Consider the following 21420-nt stretch of genomic DNA (forward strand, 5'->3'; position numbering starts at 1 on the left):
ATTTTCTTAGTAGGATTATAGGTCAGGAGTTTGTGTTTCTGCTAATGTCTGTCAACCTCCCACATAGTAAGTATACAAATATACCTATATAATGAGATTTGAATTTGAGGTTGTGAGGCTTCTCTAAAATCTGACAATACTTTTAATATTGCATGTATTCTATTCCCAGGAGACCTTTGGGTCCTCCTTGGGCTTGCAATGATTTATGACCTAGGTCTACAGCAAAGATGCTGTGCAAGATACAGGTAACATGGTGTGAACAACAGATTTCTTTCAATGCTTTTTTTTTGGTGTGTTTTTATCTAATGAGTTTCTGTTTACCCAAGACTGAAACTGATTGAACCCAAAAGCTGCCTGATGGCTATAGGACTATGGTTACCTGTTTTTCTTCCTACATGTAAAACTACTTACTTCCATGACATGCTTACTTTTTTTTTTTTTTTTTTTTCCAGTTCCAAATGTGTACGGTTTCTCAAATAATGAACAGAGTTTTTAGAAAATTATGCATCTCCAACTTACTGCTATAGTATAGAACTGTGAAGATTAGCTAATGCTGTTGCTCCTCAAGAGTCTTTGGTTAAAGTCCTGGTTGAGTTACTTCTGTTTATTTATCTCATATTAAATTAGGCATGAGTTCCTCTTTCATCCCTAGCTTGACATATGAAAAGTAATTGTTTAATAATGTTTCAGAGCCTTGAGAAATTAAGAGCAACTTAGCCAGAGGTTGAGAAGATATCTGGACTATATCCAGTATTCCCAGTCTAATTACTTTCTTCTTGTTGAACTGAAGCGAATTTATCTTTAGAAAATATAAAATGTCAAGCTATGAGTTCCTGTATTAAACATATTTTTCAATTAAAATAACTATGGAAATATGTTCATGGAACCAACTTTTCCTAATTGCATGGTGAGAAAATTAATTTCCATAGAATTACAGTAAAAATATGATAATTATCATTACCCTTTTGACCCAGCAGTTGACAAAAGAATAATAACCTTTCTAGAGGTATTTTTAACTTAGCCTTTTAAGCATAATGTCTCCTCTCTGATTTCAACATGCGCTTAATTTCAAGACCCTATGTGATAGTTAGTACAGGTATTTTTAAATCAATTTTTATTTATTGCCATTTTTGCAGTACTTTGCAAGCAAGAGATTGGAGGAAACAATGTTATGCTTTTCAGGTACCTCTCATAAGTATTTCTGGCTTATCACCGTTAAAGGGAAGGTAAGATGGCAGTGACAGGATTTCAGATGTTTCCTTTAAGAAAAGAGTCTGTGTATTGCCTTCTACAGGATTAAAAAGGCAATCTTTGGAGGAAAAATGCTGGGTTTTATTAACTTACTATAGGAGGATCATAGTATTGAGTACTTCACATGCTTTGTTAACAGCAGAGCTGCTAATGCACTTCAGTTAACCTGTTATCACAAGTTCAATTAGTTGATTCTGAGCTGACTTAGAGACCATGTTAGCCCTTAGATGAGATCTTTTGTGTACCAGCCCAAAAGCCATTCTGTGCGGGTAAGGATGCTGGTTCTGAATACAAACGTTCCTCAGTGCCTGAAGAAAGAGGTTGAAAGGTAAAGCTCTTAGTGTACAGCTAAGGTAAGGGGGGCAGTGTAGGCTGTGGTCATTGCTACAGCTGAAATATGTGGCAGGGATGTAGGAGAGGCAAGTCTGGACACTGGATGAAGATGTATGAAAGGGAGCATCTAGGCAATGGGTGCCATAGCTGAGTCAAAGCTGATGTTGAAGAAGTGGCAGTTAATGAGTAACATTAGTGTATGCCTGTTTAACATTTTCCGACTGGTAGTCATGACAGTGAACTTTGTAGTTTAAGTAACTATACTTAATGCAGTTTTAAATGGAAGTGCGAAATGATGAATGAAAAGAATGACTCTTCAAGTTGTTATTAAGAAATGATGCTGAAGGTGGGAGCATGGAGAAGCGTGATTGTGGAACTCTGCTTAACTGAGGAATATCCAAACAGAGCATTGCATGTAAAAATAAAACAAAACAACCCAAATGCCTCTAAATGATGGTAATTACACTGAACAGCTTTTCATGGAATTGACTGTGAGCTCCATCTGTCATGAAAGTTGTTTGAGTTTTCAGATTAAATTGTTCTCTCGTATGAAGTTATGAAGCATTAACTACTCTTCACTCATGTAAATTAAACTCTCCCATTTCTAGATTAGTTCTCCCATCTAGGCTGTGCCAGGGAGTTGAAGAAGGTTTCAAGGGAATCAAAGTCTTACAGAAGGGAAAGACTCACAGTACTTACCTTTTGCTGTCAGCTGTGCAGGATTACATCCAGTGCTGTGATCTTAAAGGCAGTTATCGTGTTGGAGGCCACAGATCCTGAAACTTTTCTCAGAATCTGTGAAGGTGCTTGTAATGGGGACCAACTCTTCCAATTTGTCAACCCTCTTGAGTTGGAGGGGAGACTACTACATTCAGCAGTAACCTGCAGTACCATTACTTTGGCAATGATGTAGTGACCTTGCCACACTGAGTCTGCCACAAACCTGGAAATAGGGGCACAAGTCTTGGAGCATGTCCATAGGGCAACTCTGTTATGTTTGCATTCTCAGGTGCATCGTACTCACCTTCCACTCAACGAGGAGTTAATCTGCTTGTGAGAGGTAAAGTTAGTTGTCCTGCACATGCGTAGAGTTGTTCATGAGAATAAGTATCAATTCTGGACTGCTGGTACTGTCTGACTGTTTTCTGGAATGAATAATGAGCTGTCCCCCACCCTGGAAACCTGTGCTGTGTCCTGTCTCTACCTCAGCACAGTGTCCTTGCCAATTGCTCTTTATTCACAGTCTGTGGAAGACACTGGTTGAAGGCTACGTTGGTCTCGGAACAGCTGGCATAACGATGCTTAGTATTTTTTTCTGTTCAGTTTTGCACTTTGAAAACAAGCAAATATTGTTTGGATTAAAGAAAAAAGACAGCTATGTAAAATTTGCTCAGAACTTTGCATCCATCTTTGGTTTAATAATCTAAGAACAAATCAGATTTTCTGTTGGGAAGTATATATTTGTGTTACTTGTCCTTGTGCAGTAGTACTGCCAATTATATTTATTAGCCCTAAATATTAAACAGCTGGCAGGATTCCACTGTATATAAATAAGACATTTGAGACCTGGAGGAATGCCATTTCTAATACAGCCAGCTGGTGCTTTTTACAGTTACATTCAGCACAACAGTACTGAGTTTCACTGTACATTCAATGTTGTGTTAATGACAATAGGAGAACGTGGGGTGGTTTGGGATTTCTGTAGGAAATGCCATTGTGTAAAAATACATTGTTTTGAAAGACTGACTGTACCACGGAAATGCTATATTATGCACCTGTTTTATGCATTTTGATGTAAATACTTTTGTGTTTATGGTTTTTGCTGGCAAATACAAAGCAACAAACTGCAGAAGCTTTTCAAATGTGAATTTTTAAGTGTTTTTTACTTTCTCTTCTGCGGTGGTGTTTTCTGATGTAAGTAATGGTTTCATGCTTAAAAATTCCTGCTGGCTGCTTCTTCTGAAGCGATTTGCTAATTGTTTGGGGTTTTTTTTAATGAAGCTGTGATCAAGTCTTTGTTAGAGTCCAAGTAATAACTGAAATAATAACTAATATACCTCCTCACTATTAATTTATTCCTATTCTACGTATTAGAAAATTGAGGCATAAATGTGGACAAGGGGTATCTTCAGATTTACCTAACTAGAAAATAGTTGAGAGAACTGGCTTATTCCCATTCTTGAATGACTATGCCATGGTCATTTCTTTGTAAAGGTTTGCCATCAGTGACTTGTCTGGCTATATCCAGAGGTTAGTACTTTAGGTGAAGCACAGGATAATTCTGGAGGACCTGATGCTTTTTATTCATATTAAATATTAACAGGAGCTTATTGTTATGAGCCATATAGCTAAAATATTATGTCTAACATGAAGTGTGTAATCATCTCTAATTGTAATTACTAAAGATACAGTTTTTCACCAGATTGCCATGTCCACAGCCTTGGGTGAGTTCCATCTTAGATAAAATTCTGCTTACTGAAGTACCTTGTTGTACTAAACAGATGCTTATTTCCATCTCTGAGAGAGCTACATTTAAAGGCTGAATCTTACCTAGTTTGTACAATGCTCATGGATGAAAGGTGCTTTTATATGAGTGGTGGTTTGGCACAGATGGGGATTGTTGTGTTAAAAACATCCCAGAAAATCTGCTTAACCTATGAGATAAATAAGATTGAAACCTGTTTCTCAAGGAGACCTGCAGCCTAGAGAAAAATAAAGCTGTAAATGTTTTGCTTGTCCAAGTTCTGAATGGGCATTTGAATGCTGGATTCAGATGTCTGTTAGAAAGTCAGATGTTTTCCTCATTGTAGTGACCTTTTTACCTCACTGTGATTTAGAGGATTTTGCTTGCAGAAGGGTGAGAATCAGCTGTCCTTACAAATTTGATGATGAGATACTCAGCTGTCTAGCAACTAGAGATAGGGAAAAAAGATGGCTTTGCTTACCTTTCTGCAGTTTGTTAGGTGTGTACTCTCCCTTTCTCAAATTATTGTGTGTTTAAGCTGTGCTCAGTACCTATAACACAGTTGTGCTTATTTATTTAACCTTATTTGTTGTAATATTTATGTTATTTTACTTCCCAGAGGAAAGTACTTTTAAAAGTAAGAGGCATTAGTGCATCCAACACTTTTGGTGATTTTTTTCTTTTGAGAGATGATAAGGGTCTACATTTATGTTAAATTATGTATGTATTTGTTATGCCTTGGTGAAATGATGTTTATTTACTTTGAAAGATATTCGGATCACTGTGGCAATGTATATTGTGCTGTAGGTAGCAGAGGGTGATGCAGCTGTAGTAGACAGAGTGAGAAGGTTCTTGTCCTTTCCACCTTTCTCCACATCTGGTCTTATTTTTCTGATCAGGCTATGATTCTATGGTCATCATGGGACATGGTTTCTCTCTAGTCCCCTGTCAGGTCATGTGCCAGGAACCGCATGTTCTTGGGGGGAAGATAAGGAAATTTATTTTTTTTTCTTTTTTTCTGAGTTTCACTACAAGCAAAGCCAAAATAGTGAAAGAAGAAAACGTGAAATAACAAAACAGGCAAAAGGTTAGATAAGAATTTTCCGTTAGAACTGGTTGTTTTGGATAATTTGGCATAAATTTGGAGCTATGTGTTGTATGGCAAAATGCTACATCTCAGTTTTTGTTGGCCAAATTTAATATCTGGATACTCCTAATGAGTTTCTAATTTCATCTGATCTCTAATCAGACAAGAAATTAAGATTTTTGTCTTGGTTGTAGTTCTGAAACTGTATTGCTTAGTTATGAAAAAAACTCAACTTTCAGGTTGAGTTTATGAACAAAGTTTTCTGAATACAGTGATATGCCATCAGGTGTGTTTTGTCTGCTCCCACAAATGTGAAGACTCCAGTGGGTAACTGAACAGAGAGGGAGAAGAACACAGTGGTAATACTAGGTGGATCTTAGACTGAATATTGTTGATGTAGTTTTATACCAATATATCCTCCTTTTAACCTTATATTTTTTCTAATATGCTTATTTTCTGTCACAGTAAAGCTTTTTCATTTACCAGTTACGACTGGTTGTTGTAAAATCATAGACTAGTAAATCAGCATTAGGAGAAAGTGTAACAAAGTCTGTCTTAGAAGGGTTTATGTGATGGTAATGATAATTCCACTGTGTGTGTAACTTCATTGGAAAACTCTTGCAATGCACCTTCCTCTTCTTTCATTTGCAACTTAGAAAAAATTAAAAATGAAAACTGGGGGGCAACCCCGTACCAGCAGGTAATTTATTTGACTTTTGAAAGACAAATGTAGAAGAAAATTTCCATGGTACTTCCACAATTTCTTAAATTGGATCATTTTATGTCCTCTGATCTCAGCTGATTGGTATTTATGGGCCTTGCATCAGCGCCTTTGGTGATGTTATAAGGGAAGTGTTTTCATATTGATGAGCTGGTCTGGAATGCATTCTTCCATGATGCGGTCATTACAGGGTTTTTGTTAATAGCAAGCTTTTAGAGCTCTTGCATCCTGTTACTATTTTGTTAAACTTCTATGTAGTATGTGGGAAGGTTCCACTTTTCCTTTAGATTTGAATTATTTTATTCCTAGTCTCAAGCTGTCCTAAAATGTGTGCTAATTTTTGTTGGCTGTTTGATTTCCTCACTCCTCCTCAGAATTTTGGCTGTTGTTTATAGAAATCTCTCCTTGAATAAATTTTTACTTTCAAGTAACTAAGTTATTTTTTTTCTCTGTGTATTGGCTACGAAGTTGAGTGGGATACATTAGAATCTTGTTCAACATATGTGAAAGCTTGATTCTCCTACTGATCTGAATTTGGACATATTTAACGTTACAGTAAAAAAGTCAACAGAAGATCCAAGTACTAAAACAAAGGGAGGCATCAAAGTTATTCATCTTGTCTTAAATCCTGCAACCTGTTTCACAAATGTGTGCTTCAGCATGATGGAAACGTTTGAAATATTGGATGGTGTGTGATAGAGAAAGAAAGTGTTAGACTGAAAAAAATTTTTATATGTTTAGTTATGATATAATTCCTATTATCATACTGAAAGATTTTTAGGTCAAATTGTCCTATGCAAAGTTCTTTTTTTAAAAAAAAAAAAGTTATCTAGATAAGTGGTGAATATTCCCATGCCTGAGGCTTTCAATCTTGGCCTGTTATGTTGCTACGGTATAAAGTATGTCAGAAGTTTCATACTTAACATGAATTATATTTTCAGTTAATTAAGGTGACAAGCACAAAATTGTCAGAAGAGGGCTTGTAGATCTTTTGGGTTCTTTTATAAAGATTCAAATGTTTGTGATGATGTCTTTTTTTGTTGTGGTTTTCCTCTGCCCAATATTATTTCTTCAGTTTTTAGTCCTTTCTGAAAGTCTTGCTTATCACAAGGCCTCTTTCTTAGGAAATGGGCGTTTATTTAAACAATTCAACTTGGGCTATTCTCATGCTCTTATTAAAGTTAATGGCAAATATCCCTTGAGAGCAAGATCAATGATTCTTTGGCAAGTGTCAGATACACGCCAAAAAGCAAATGGAAGTTTTATATCAGTGAGGATTAATTTCCCACACTTAGGATGAATAGCAGAGAGCATTGTGTAACACTGAAGGATGCTTAACTATTACAGCAACAAATATACAGAACACTTTGTTGTAATATCAACTTGACAAGAATATAATTGGAACTGAATGTCTTTGGTTAGGAATGTTTGTTGGTAGCACTTCCATTTTCCAAAATAAGAAAATTTACTTAATGTTTATACAATTCTGGCACAAAGAAATATAATTCTGGAAAAACTAGAAAAAAGAAAGTCAAATGCTTCTTTTTTATGTTGATCTCTTATTTTCAATGGATTAAAGTTTTCACCAGGAATGTCTACTTTGTGTTTGTATTCAGGACTTTTACTGAAGTGCCAGCTGTAATTTTTTTCCTTTTATTAAAAAATTATTAATTTCATATAAAATTACTCACTGAGGAAAATACTAATACTATATAGTATAATATAGAGTAGTATTTTAAATGCCTGCTCATCGGTGATCTCAGTACTGATAGGAATTGAATGTGTGTTATGCAGCTTTGGAGTATTTCAGTTTTCCAGGTGCTGCATGAAACCCTCACATGCCTAACTTTAAGCTCATAATAGAATATTTTGACCATTTTGATTTTCTGCTTGCAGATATAGATTTTTTTTTTTCTATTAAAACCTTAATAGAAATGCATCATGTCTATACTAATCTTAGTTTTAAATACTATGCTTGGCCTGTATATGAAACCGTTGCCTTCTTTTTAGCATAATCTCTGGAGTAAATGGAAACTACACGGACATGTATGCACTTAAGCATGTGCATGTACAAGGGAAAGGAGGATCCCACTTAACAGTTTTTGAACTCAGAGGTGAACTTTAACACTTTCACAGAGGAGCAGAGGTCTCCAAAGGCTTAAATCCCTACAAGACTTATGAAAATAAGAAACAGGAGGAGAGGAAGAGGGAGACAGACAGAGACAGCATTGATGCTCCCAATGAGGAAGAGACTTCTTTGCACTCACCTTTTATTAGACATCAGAGTCCATGTTGGAGACCAGACATAAGACAGAGTTGTAGGAAACTGGGCTTCATGAATTCTGCTGCTCATGGCATGGCTTGTTTGTTTACCTCTTTTTATTGTAATTGCCCAGCAATCAAGGGAGGGAAAAAAAAAAAGTAAAGATTATTAGCCAGTTTGTATTCTGTCAGTGAAATGTTGAAAAGTTGCATGCACTATCTGCAATGTGAGATTCATATCATAATGATCTTTTTGTTTGGGAAGGGAATTGCTTGAATAAATAGCAGAAAGCACAAAGTATGCATACACGGGAATGAATTCTTTTCTGTCATTGCTCAGCAAGGCATAATAAAGGTGTTTTGTGGTTTTTTTTTCTGTCTGAAAAACTGTACTGAATACTAAGAGCCAGTAGATGAGAAAAAGGTCAGTTTTCAGAACAAAAAGTGTTTTTCAGGTAGAATTTGAATGGTGGTTCTGTAGAGGGTTATGTGAATACCTCACAGATAGCAAAAAGCAGTTACACTGACAAAAAAAAATTTTTTTTAATTAGTTTAGAATTAAGCAATGATTTGACTGCTCTGATCAGCAAGGGTGGGACATCCTAGCACATGAAGATATTTTTGTGAGGTTTCAAAGTAATTTCATTCCGTTACTATTTTTCTTCTGATTTCTCAGCACTGTATTCCCAGTCTGTGTTTTAGCATGCACAGTGGTTATATAGTTTGAGGTATGTTCCATCTAGCCACTATTAGATTTATTAATTTGTGTTAAAGGACAGTTGGGCATTACCTGAAATGGTTCTCATACCAAATATATCATCATACCAAATTTCTTAAAGGAAAATAAGTTTGTAAATAAATATTGTTAGACTGTTGCCTGAGATTGTCAGTGGAGTCTTGGGGAGTTAGCTGCCTGGGTTCCATAGGGGCCTTGAAAAATTATCAAGCTCCTTTTTTAGTAGGAGTTTTATAGTTTAGGAGTTTCATAGCAATGTGACAGTGAAAGATAAAATGTAGTTTATTGGAATCATGCAGTTACATATGTGTTGTATTTTAAATTACAAAATAGCCTTCAATTTCTTAATGTACACTTAAGATTTTTGCTATGAAGGATAAAAAGCCACAAAAACTGAAGTATGCCACAGGAAGGATGAAAGAATTGAGGAGATCACTCATGTCCTAGATTCTCACATTGAGAGGGAACTTTTTAGTGAGACTGCTCATGGCATCCTAGGAAATGGCCTACATTCACTTCTGTACATTCCTTTTTGTAAAGAAAGTGGAGGAAAAAAAACCAAAGCCAGAAGTCCAGCACACTCTGCTAGATCTGTTTTGGAAAAGAAAATTCTTTCTGTCCCAACTTTGTCAGCTGGTATAACCGGAGCTAGGAGTTAGACCTTCTCACTGGGGATCTCAGAGATTTTTCTATAGCACTAAAAGCACTCTCTTGTTTCCTGCCATTAACAGTATCCAAAAAAGATGTAAAGAGTGAAAAGCAAACAAAAGAACTCTTTCCAAAAGCCAAATTACATTCTGGGGAGGGAGTGGTGCTGTGGCACCTCTCCTGGACATGTTTCAGAAGTGTTGAAGGTGCCTCAAGGCATTAGAGTAATATGATATAAGTACTGTGTAATATGAATTCAGAAATGGTGGTCATACCTCTGCTCCTTCCCTCTTGACAATAGGAACCAATTCAGCACCCAAAGCTTCATATTACAGCCTCGTATTTCCATCTCCCCCATCATGCTGTCATAAAATCCCTGACACAATTTATAAATTTCTTTCGTAAAAAAATTTGGATTTATCATCCCTATTGGACTGCTGGGAAGATAGTCCTGTTGCTTCATTCTTCCAGTATTTAGAACCTGGCTATTCATTTCCAGCCAGAACTGATAAATCCCCATTAGTTCTGTAACTGCACAGTACTGAGGGAAAGAAATGCCCGTTGGGACACCTTTGAAGTGTAATGCCCCATGGACCAGAGTTACCCAAGTAATTGCATGTAATTGAGGTGGGAATTTGGTTTGAGTCCCACCAGTGTCTGATTTACACAGTGTAAGTACAGATCTTTCATACAGTCTTCTGCCAGGATCTCAACAGATTTTCTTAAATTCTCAGCCTAACTCCCACCAATGCCTTTCCTCCTCAACATTACATAGTGCCAGTTCCTTCCTTCCTGGCTCAGGTAACTTTCTCTAGGTTGTTCCTAGCTCCCAGGAAAGTTCCTGTACCCAGATTCTCTGCAGTATTTCTCTGCTGTCACTGCTGTGTAGTCTGTCTGCTGTGACAGCTTCTCCTTCCTCTTTCTGCTTATTCCTCAGATACCTTCACGTTTATCTTTTCCATCTATCTGGAGGATGAAAACAAACTGTTCTTATTTTCTCTTAGAAAAGCTTCAACAAGATGAAATTTTGTATGGGAAATTGCAGTATCCTCAGAAATAGATCTATCTTTTTTTGAGTTCTAGGTGGGTTTCCATGGTAACTAAATTTGGGTGGTCATACTTGCTTGCTGGATGCTTTCTTGCCCCTTGCATTACATTCTTGTTCCTGCAGAAATACTGGTGGTTGCAGGGTTGCATGATGTTTAGGGGAGTTGATTCAATAGAAATTAGGCCCACCCTGTGCTAGTTTTTCCTGGGATGGGAATAGTTCTGGGAAGCAGAAGGTGGGAGGAGGAGAGTTGAGCGTGCAGCAGGCCGGACTCAATGCATAAGGTGGAAAGGAGCGTGTCCCTTTCTGCCACCTGGTTGCACTATATAGATACCTGCCTTACATTTGAAGTTTTCTTTCAGTGCGTCTCATATCTCTGTTGCATTATTCTCTTTGCATTTTGTTGTCTCCTTTTCATTTTGGCTGAATTTTTCTTCATGACTTTTCAGTCTCCTATTATTTATTATAGCTACCTGCCTTTTGACCTGTTCAAGCCCTAGCTGTCCAGGTTCCTGCATACTCAGAGTGCTGTGCTTCTCTTTCTGTACCCTAAGATACAAAGGCTCATTTTAATGACAACATAGTAATTCTGGACTCTTCTCTTAGCTGATTTACCCCCCACCTCCCCGCAGATTAGAATTTTCCTCATGTGTTTAAAATGCCATAGATACTTTTTTTTTTTTCTAATGCTTTTTGTTTCTAATTCTTTTTCTCATCTCTGTGCATCTGTTTTGTTCCCTACAGTAAGGGCACTTTTTCTGTAGCTTTCGTTATAAGGAATAGCTATGTCTTTTATAAGGAAGATCTATGTCTTCTATTGTAAGGAGTATCTTAGGTTTCTTTACTCTCTGCTTTTCTCTAAGATTTGAAAATAAACTTTATCCCATACTTATTCATTTATTTATGTCGTCCTTTGTAGCTCTTGCCTTGTTCTGTCATCACAGCTAGCTGTTTGGGGAATATAGGTCAGAATAATGCATGTACAAAGTAAAACTGCACTGAATGCTCTAATACTGAATAGGTGACGTGGCAACAAACAGGAGGTTTGCTTCCTGTTGCCACCTAGCTTCTTAATAGGCAGCACGTTTTCATGACAATACCTCTCTATAAGCCAAAATATACATGCTCAACTGCTAAAGGTCTGTTTGCTTATTGATTTTCATCCTCTATGTAATGATAATAGATTTTTAGTGCTGAAAAGAAATGCTGTGAGAGGCATAGTCTTGTCTGGATACTATCTGATACTTTGTTCTAGAAGCAGCAGAGCTCAAGGGCAGCGTAAGGGGGAGATGGCTCGACAAGAGCTATAGTGGGAAAAGAATAAGAGGTACTAAACCAGTGCAACTTTACATTAAAGAGGATATGCATAGTCTCCCCTTGGTCTGAAGTGGGCATGAGTTTAGCATTTTGCAGCAGTTAAACAGTTTGGAACTTTTTGATTATGTGTGTTCAGAACAGGTTTGGGCGGAGAAGTCCTTATAAATGATGCCTGAAAAGACCTGTACTGTAGGCTGCCCCAAGTATTTTGGCCAAGGTAGTACCCAGTGTGAGACTGGTGCTTCCATTCAGCAATGCTTCAGCATTAAATGATAGAGTTAAAATTTTGTTGTTTATATAAATGGACTAACATGAACTACAGTTGTTTCTAAGGAATTGGGTTTTCCTTGCAAATTGATGTAATATATAAGGATTTACAGCGGAAGACTGCTTGTCTTCATTTGAGCCCCTGAAATCAACAGAGGAGCAATTGACAATAGTGGTTAAATAAGAAAACATTTGATATTTTATTAATCAACATGCAGGTTTTTTTAATGTTTTCCTCTCCTTAATTCCATCCCTGGAATAAGAATCTGTCTTACTTTATTTTTTTTTAAAGAAAGTAGTTTTGTAACTATTGTAACTTTACAGAGCAAGTTGAACACATGAATTACAAGTACAGAAATAAACATTAAACCAGCTGCAAATGTAGGTGTTTGAGAAACCTCAATTAATGGAAAAAGCTCATGGGTCATGGAAGGGAAATTGTCTTGATGTTCTTGATAACCTGTTTAGAATTAAGATCACTTGGGAATGGCAATGCGATAGCTTACTGGGAAAAGTTGCAATCCATGAACAATGCAAATGTACTGCTTGTTTTTTAATTGGATCATAATTATTAATGAAGTCACAAATCTACTTGACTCTGATTTGGACACTCTTCCTGTAGTTTCAGTGACTTACTTCACCTTAACTGTTTCTAATGTGATAGCTGCAATCTCCATAATTTTGTAACAGTTAAAGTATTTTGGTCAAGTTAGCACCCAGTGTGAGACTAGTGCCTCCATTCAGCAATGCTTCAGCATTAAATGATAACGTTAAAATTTTGGTTTTTATGTAAGTGAACTAACATGGACCACAGTTGCTTCCAAGCAAATTAATGTTTTCATTGCAAATTAATGAAGTGATAATTGCACATTGCAACTTCTAGGTGAAGAACACAGTAGTGGTGCTATCTTTATCATGTAATTCATACGCCTACATTCAACTGTCTGTGTAAGCATGTTGCATAAGAAGCTTCTGGAAAAAAAAATGCAATGAGACTTGTTCAGAAAAATAACATCTGGTGCAGAGATGTTTTAAATTCTGCAAGTTCCTGGTTTTGTTTCTATCTCCCACTGGGCATGTAAAATATGTTGAACTGATTAGAAATTATATGGAAAAGATAATAAGTGGATCATTTATGAATCGGTGTGAGGTTCTGTAAATGTCCACAAAATTATGTTTCATGATATAATCTTACCTATTTTCATACAGTTGTTGTCACTGAATTTTTATTTGTCCAGGTAAGACCTGTAGTTAAATAGGTACATCCAGCTTTATGGGAGGCAATTATGACATCTGAATGGCTTCTTGCAATAGTATTAGATTATCAGCTCAAGGTCTGTATTTGTACAAGGACATCTGTCAGAGGAGGGTCCTCCGCTCGGTTTTGGGAACTTGGCAGAGACTGGGAGTCAGGGTCCAGCTGCCTCTTACACAGACAAGAGCTTGTCCTTGTCTGATGGGCTGCCACGTGGCGCCCAGCTCTCCCGTGGCCATGAGCTCTAGCGTGGTAACTTTGACTCAGAAAGTTCCCATACTGCTGGCTCTCTCTGGCAGTGAAGCACTTAGGCTTGCTGCAGCATTTCAGCTGTGTTTTGAGATTGTGTTTTTAACTCAATTGAACTAGTCAGGATGAGATAAAGCTTGTGTGTAGTCAGATCTGTAAAGTGAACTAAAATAAACTTTGTTTCAATTAAAGAAAGAGTATTTATACTGCTTTTATCTACTGATTTAATAACATGATTTAAAATCACATCTTCAGTGGTGCGTGGACAATTTCATTGTGCAGACCAGCTCTTAGTCATATCAAAACTTCCTTAAGTCAGTGGGTTGGGACTGAGAACTCTCAGATGTTACTCTGATGTAGCCTTTTTTTTTTTTCTTTTCTTTCTTTGTGTGTGTGTGTGTGATGCATGTATTGTAAAACCAGGAAACTGTAAAGACAGTTAACACTTCTGCACCTCAGTTTCTTTGTCGATATAGTGGAAATAGTACTTTCCTCTCCTAATATTTGCTCTGCAGTAGACTAAGGTCCTGCAGCTAAAGGTCCTTATGTAAAATGAGTAACTGTTAGACTGAGATCTTAAATATAACATTGATGTGACTTGATTTTTGAGGGAAGACTTTTTTCTGATAGAAGTTCTTTGTCTACCTCCCCCAAGGGTGGCAGTGATTTCTCACAGCATACTTAATTCTGTCTACTTAGCATCTCCAGTTTTTGTACCATGCAGCAGCTCTGTTGGAAGCTCTGCTGCTCCCCAGCTGCACAGCATCTGGTTGTGTGGGGCAGCATTTGTGTTTTTTGCAGAGGCTGTGTATGTGGCTGACAGCGAAGCAAGAGTTTCTGTAGGTGCTGTGCTACTGTATGCTCTGTTAGTATGCACTTCATTATCACGATAGGAGTTTACCTTGTTTGTGTAATTAACTTTGAAGCATAGAACAGAAGATGATAAGGCTCAGGGGGATCTTACGAGTGTGCATAAATGCCTGATGGCAGAGTGTAGAGAATACAGAGCCAGACTTCTCTCTGGTGCCCAGTGAAAGGCCAAGAGGTAATGGATACAGCCAAAACCACAGGCAATTCCATTTAATCGTAAAGACCAACCTTTTTACTCTGAATACAATCAAACACTGACACAGGCTGCCCATAGAGGCTGTGAAATCTCTGTCCTTGGAGATATTCAAAAACCTGACTGGACAGGATCCTGAGCAACCTGCTCTGGCTGACCCTGCATGAGCAGGGGGTTGGGTAAGAAGATCTGGAAGAGTTTCTTTCAACTTCAGTGGTGGTGTGATGCTGTAACGGGTATTGTTTGTTGTAATGCATTTTAATTCTAGCACTTTAGTGGTGAGGCTCTTCATTTTGTATTTTAAGACTTGGAATATTGAACAGCTGCAGTTTTTGTGTGGATAAAAGATGAAGAATGATGACCTTAAAAAAAAAAAAAATTGGTCTTAGTCATCCATTCAGGGAGAAAGTTACTTAAGTCACTTAGACTAACAGTAAATATTTACTTTACCCCTGTAGATTTTTTTTTTTTTTCTGTGATTGGTAAATATGCCTCTCCAGTAAGTGTGACTTCAGATATCAGTAGCACTGGTATGAGAGTAATTCACAAATAGGAAACCCATTCCGTTGCTGTCTGGGTCAAGTGAGTTTGTCAGCAGATGATTGACGTAAATATAAATGATGACTATATATTCTTCCAAAACCATTTTAGCATCATAGCCTGTATAGTCCACAGAAGAATTGAGTAACAAGATACTTATGGCAAATGGGCAGTAATTTTTAATAACTCTGGAAACTGGGCTAAGCTTGACCGTTTGTCAAGAGGACGTATATCCCAAGCAAAATCAATTGTCATGCTTTGAATAAATTTTAAACTGTAACATTTTATTATGACTATATAGAATTTCAGTGGGAGACACTGCCTTTTGTTTATAAGATTTTAAATCTCGTTTAATCTTCGAAATACGACTTTATTCTAACAGTGAAAATGTGGTGTTGTCCTAACGAATCTCTTCTGTTTGAGGTGAGTGCAGTTGTAAATACATGTTGGATCACGATTGAAAGGACAACACTGCATATAGTTTAAGAAATCACGGGTTTTTAATAATGCAAAACACCTGTAGCATCTCTTTCATGCCATCTTGAAATAGCTTGGTAAAAACTGACTTCTTAATGGTGAATTCTGTGTTCATTGAAGATATTTATATGTTTCAATAGGAAAAAAGTAAGTGCAAGTTTGACCAGACTTTATTGTCCATTTTATAGTGATGTGAAGCAAAGTGATTTTTGCTTTTTCACAGCTTTTGTCTCTAAATATGGTTTTTATTGGTATAATCATTAATCTTAAAACATTTCCTTTTTTCTTTTTTCTTTTTTTTTTTTTTTTCCAGTGGGAAGAGATTAGTGGTGTCGATGAGCATTATACTCCAATCAGAACTTACCAGGTGTGCAATGTTATGGATCACAGTCAAAATAATTGGCTGCGAACAAACTGGATTCCACGCAATTCGGCTCAGAAGATATATGTGGAGCTCAAGTTTACCTTGAGGGACTGTAATAGTATCCCTCTAGTTCTGGGCACTTGCAAAGAGACCTTCAATCTGTATTATATGGAGTCTGATGATGACCATTTGGTAAAGTTCAGAGAGCATCAGTTTACAAAGATTGACACCATTGCGGCTGATGAGAGCTTCACCCAAATGGATCTTGGGGACCGAATTCTCAAGCTGAATACAGAAGTCCGCGAGGTGGGGCCTGTCAGCAGGAAAGGCTTTTATTTGGCTTTTCAAGATGTAGGTGCGTGTGTTGCCTTAGTCTCAGTGCGAGTGTACTTCAAAAAGTGCCCTTTCACTGTCAAGAACCTCGCCATGTTTCCAGATACAGTACCCATGGACTCCCAGTCACTGGTGGAGGTGCGGGGTTCTTGTGTCAATCATTCCAAGGAGGAAGAGCCACCCAAGATGTATTGCAGTACAGAAGGAGAATGGCTAGTGCCCATAGGGAAGTGCTTATGTAATGCTGGCTATGAAGAAAGAGGCTTTGCGTGCCAAGGTAACAATGCCCTCCATGTTCATAGTTCAATTATTAACAGGGGCTTCACTTTACGTCCCTACTCTGTGTATTGGGTCATATTAATTTTCTCCAAATTCTTGAGAGAAATCAATTAGTTGGTAAAGTCACCATGAAAATGGGATTTATTTAATCTGTGTAAATAATGTAAATTGCCAAAAATATTTGATAAGGGTCAACAATTGATTTTTAGTTAATACAGTGTGTAGCAAATCTAGCCTCTCTTGCCACTCTTGGACTTCCTTTTAGTAGATTATCATTTTCTCAAATGCATTGTTTGTGTAAAAATACTTGATTTTTTTGTGCAATTTTTTTTTTTTAACTTTATGGCTTGATGTATAATAATTGCTACTGAGTTGTGTTGATAAATTGCGATTGGTCAGAAAAAAGCAGGTAGCATTGTTTCAGGTAGCATAGTTCCTAATTGCAGATACATTTGGAAAATAAATATTTGAACTTCGAAATTGCATTTGCATGAATACTTACGTATTTAACTCAAAATAATTTCCTCAAACTTTTGGTTTCTGCAAACTGTGGTTATGTGAATGCTCCCAAGAACAAGACTTCACCAGGGATTCTGAGTTTTTCCACAAATGGTCTTTTAAACATTAGACAAATGCATATTATATTTACCTAATTTTAATATCAACCAAAATGATGGTGGGCTACATTTTGCTTTTTATAAAAGTACATTTTGAAGTTTTGTGCTAATTGAATCTTAAACTTCTTTTCTTTTCACAGAGTGCCTTAAAAGGTGCTGGCTGTGGCAAATAAATAAGTAAAAGTTAAACAATAATATCTAGAAATACCGTGGATGGAAGGAGTAATAGCTGAGATATTTACTGTGGGGTGTGTATGTGTGTTTGTGTATATGTGCATATGCACGTATCCATAAGAACAGAGATTTAAAGCATTCTGAACCTGATTGAGAGAGTGCCTGTTCCTTTCTCATCAGTCCTACAGCAATCTGTGTCAAACAACTAAGTCTTGGGGAGCTACTAGGAGCCCACCAAACCAAAGCCAGATAGTTGTGAAAACTGTTGCTCTAATTAAGGTGACATTTTCCTCAGAAAATGCCAGGGAGGTGTGGAGGAAAGGGGTAAGAACGTGTTTTGTTTGTTTATGTAGAATTTAAATTGGTTTTGCCCTTAAAATGAATAAATTAGGGAGCTGAGTCTTTTGAGTATACTTTTCTGCAGTTAGATACCAGTATTAAGAAAACCAAGTTAAACTCTTCTGTTAAGAGCTGAATCCAGGAGAAGATACTTTATTATTCAGAAATGCATTACCTAGGGCCTCCTATAGCTACACTTAAAAATGCTAAAATATTAGTGATGCTCTTTTAACCACTGTATATAGTCTTGCTTACTCTAGAGCCTGTGTCCTACTAAATCGTTGAAGGCTGTTGGTTTAGAATTTCAGTTAGACATGAGTACAAAAGGACAGCACTCCAGAAAGTGTCAGACTACAGTTGAGCAAAGGTTGATCTAAATAAAGTAAAATAAAATAAATTCTTTTATTAAAAACAGGTTCTCAAATGCTTGGGGTAGGCCTGGGGTAGGCAAGGCATCTCCGACTGAGTTCTGCAGAGGTTAGGAGTGAGTTCACATCCGTGTGCAAGTATATCATATGTGATTTGGAAGGCATAAAATCAGACCGTAGACTACTGTCTTTTTCTTTTTTTTTTTTTTTTTGACTTCCTCACCAAGTGTTGATCAAGGGAGTGATATATGATGGAACCATTAACAATAGAGACAGGTCCTTCTGGTGTATTCTGATTTAACATATAATGTTCTACCAGCTTTTATTGGAAGTCATATTTATCAAATATTTTCAGTGTGGTGTGATTAAAGTGGCACTCTAAAAGCAGTCAGTAATTCAAAACCTCCCATTTGTCGGCATCGGTAACTCAGCAGGAGTTGGAAAGCTCAGAAGAATTCAGTTTTGACCTTAGGCTCAAGGCTGCTCCTGCATCTTCCCTTTTTTTCTGTCCTTCTCTTGCTCCTTTTTTTTAGGGTGTTGGGGTTTAAGTTTGGGCTTTTTGTTGTTTTGGGTTTTTTTGTCAATAAAAGGGCAGTAGAGTCAGGATTGTAGAATCTGAAGAAGATCCAAAATAATGTTGCAAGCATGGGCTGGAACGAGGGCATAATTTAGTAAAAAAACAGTTTCAGTTGAAGTTTGAAAGAGTAAAAAGTAATAGATGTTATTGTCTTCCCCATAGTTGAAAACATTCAGCAATTTAGTGTCTGTCAGTACTTGATCCTATATTCAGACTGTTTCTGATTTTGTTTGTTTTTTTCTGTAATGCTCTTTTCAGAAACCATGTCATTTTGCATTAGCAGGAGATTATCACTGATGATTAAAATGAAGGACCCTAATGGTATATGATCACTCTATTTAAATTTAATTCAGAATGGCATTTCTTGGTACTTGGAAACATATTAAGGCACAGTCATGCCCCCAAATAACACAAATTGTACCATTTCTCACAACTGCTTCCCTTTCTCTGCATAAGCAGGAGAAGTTGATGTAAGGCTCAAGCTATTTTTTTTGTTATTGGTGTATATGTACATATAAAAGCATACGTGTTTTTATAATGTGTTTGTATCTAAGCTCTGAAAAGCCAAGATTGGACTATTGGTTTTACTCAGCATATTGGTTCTTGTTGGAAAGATTATTGTTCTGTTCTGGGTCCTACCAACTGATAAGCATTTTACATGTTCAGCAGTACAATACCTACGTGTCAGTTAAAGAATCAGGACCATCCTGACCATCCTTGTCCTCATTATTGTGTTTGTGTGGAGAAATGATTTCTCAAAAGTGAACTATATACCTCACCTTGAGGAATTCTTGTCTTCATTGTATATGTTAGGTTAGCAGTTCAAGATTTTACACCTCCTCTAGCAAAGACCTTTGTACCTGGTCAGTATTTCTGAGAGATTAGGTTTGTATAAGGTAAGGCAAGATGTGTCAGGGAGCATGTCAGAAAAGCCACACTTTCATACTTTTTTTACCCCTTAGCCAATACATATGTTAGTTAACTAAGTATGGTAATGTCATCCACTGTTAATACAGCTTTGTTAGCACTTGCATCCTAGTGATCCTATTTAATCTTATTGTAATATTTCATGGTTGAATAGGACTTCTTCCTCACGATGTCTTTTCTAAATTATGTCTTCATGCCATTTTGGCCAAACAATATCTTTATAGCATCTTCTCTCTTAGAATTAGTGTGTTTTAATTTGTTTTAATTAGGGAAAAAAAACCAACTGGCTGGAACTGCACACTAAGCAAAATGCTTTCTGATAGTCTCCATCCTGTTCCCCAGTCAACAAGGATAACTCATCTTTTCCATTTGTTCCCCATCAAACAGCCATAGTAAATCAGATCAGAGATTTGTCTGCCTTAGTATTCTTTCTCTGACAGTGGCTAACAGCAGATTCCTAAGGAAAAGTATAAGAAACTGTATAAAATGCTGCTTTACTGGGTATACTTTTCAGCTTCTGCTAGTCTGCTGTTGACTTTCTAAGACTTAAGGTTCACCTTATAAGAACGACTATGTATAATAGGAATCAATGACCTATCACCTGTTAATTTGTCTATTTTTTTGACTCATATTTTTAGTCTCTGTAAGTTTTTATGGCAAAGAATGCCATATCTTGTTTTGTGTGTCAAACATATCTTTTTGTTGTGTTTAAGCCTTGTGTTTTAAGTCAGTTGGATAAGGTTTCCCATGTCCTATAGTGAGAAAATAATACCTGCTCCCTTCTCAGCTTCTGTATTAACAGTTTTCAAGGTCTCTTTCATGTCTAATATGTCATCTGTAATACCTATTTTCCCAACTCTCCCTCTCTGCTAGTGCCTTCTTATTTGGAAGACAGGCTAATTGCTCCATACCTCAACTCGTGCTTTTTGACTGTCTCTGTACATACTCAAAGTAAACAATGTGATTTTTATGATAAGGGCAATGAGGCTTGCATGCACTATTTCAGTTGCAAGTACACTAGGAGATTTTACAGTGGCATAGTGTTTGGAACAGCCCAAAGATCAATAAAAAAAAGGAGCATTCACATCACCTGCCTAGTGAGTGATTTTTATTTTTTTTTTTTAATGTGGAGAAACTAGGCTCAGTTTTGTTTCAAACACTACAGAGAGAAAATAGATCTCACAATGTGAAGGTTGGTTAGTTGGGGTAATAGTATCAAAATACATGGGAAAATGTAGGATAAATGTTAGAAAAAATGTTTTTAGTTCTGTAATGATCTAGAAGTCTCTTCGGAGAAATAATGGAAGCCTCATTTCAGGAGCTGTTTTTTAAAAATGCAGTAACCAGATGATAAAGGAAATCCTGCACTGGCAGGCTTGGACTAATAAATCTCTTCCATCCTGAATGTGTCTATTCTGTTGTTGGTTTATTTCATGCACTTCAGAAAGACTAGCTGGACATGGAGAACAATATTTTTCATGATGATATACTTAATTATCAAGCATGCAGTGTGCAATTGTTTATCCATGTGGGTCTACAAGTGAGATTGAATGTTCTTTTGAATGCTTCCAACAGGTGACCCTTTAGACCAAAACCAAACTTTGTGGCTCCATTTATCAAATGGAAAATTAAATCGGTGGGCCTGAACAGAATGACTCAAAAAGCACAGAATTAAATTCTCTGCATGCTACCATTTCAAGGTGTAGTTCTAAATTTTAGTTGCT

The 21420-nt window shown here is 36.9% G+C and overlaps 1 protein-coding gene across 5 annotated transcripts in view; it reads left to right on the forward strand.

Annotated features, from left to right (window-relative positions):
• The window catches only part of EPHA3 (EPH receptor A3), a 232021-nt gene that overhangs the window by 62332 nt on the left and 148269 nt on the right, over window positions 1-21420 (forward strand). For 4 of the 5 annotated variants that reach the window (XR_012627198.1, XM_074856889.1, XM_074856897.1 and 1 more), the window contains exon 3: window positions 16032-16692. Coding sequence is in view for 4 of the 5 variants with exons in the window: in XM_074856889.1 (XP_074712990.1) it covers window positions 16032-16692 (661 nt within the window). In the remaining variant the exon portion in view is untranslated. Of the gene's footprint in view, window positions 1-2593; window positions 2645-16031; window positions 16693-21420 lie in introns of all 5 variants that reach the window. The other variant, XM_074856906.1, reaches the window with a different exon arrangement.

This window comes from Strix uralensis, chromosome 2 (genome assembly GCF_047716275.1).
Source record: "Strix uralensis isolate ZFMK-TIS-50842 chromosome 2, bStrUra1, whole genome shotgun sequence".
Taxonomy (NCBI): Eukaryota; Metazoa; Chordata; class Aves; order Strigiformes; family Strigidae; genus Strix; species Strix uralensis.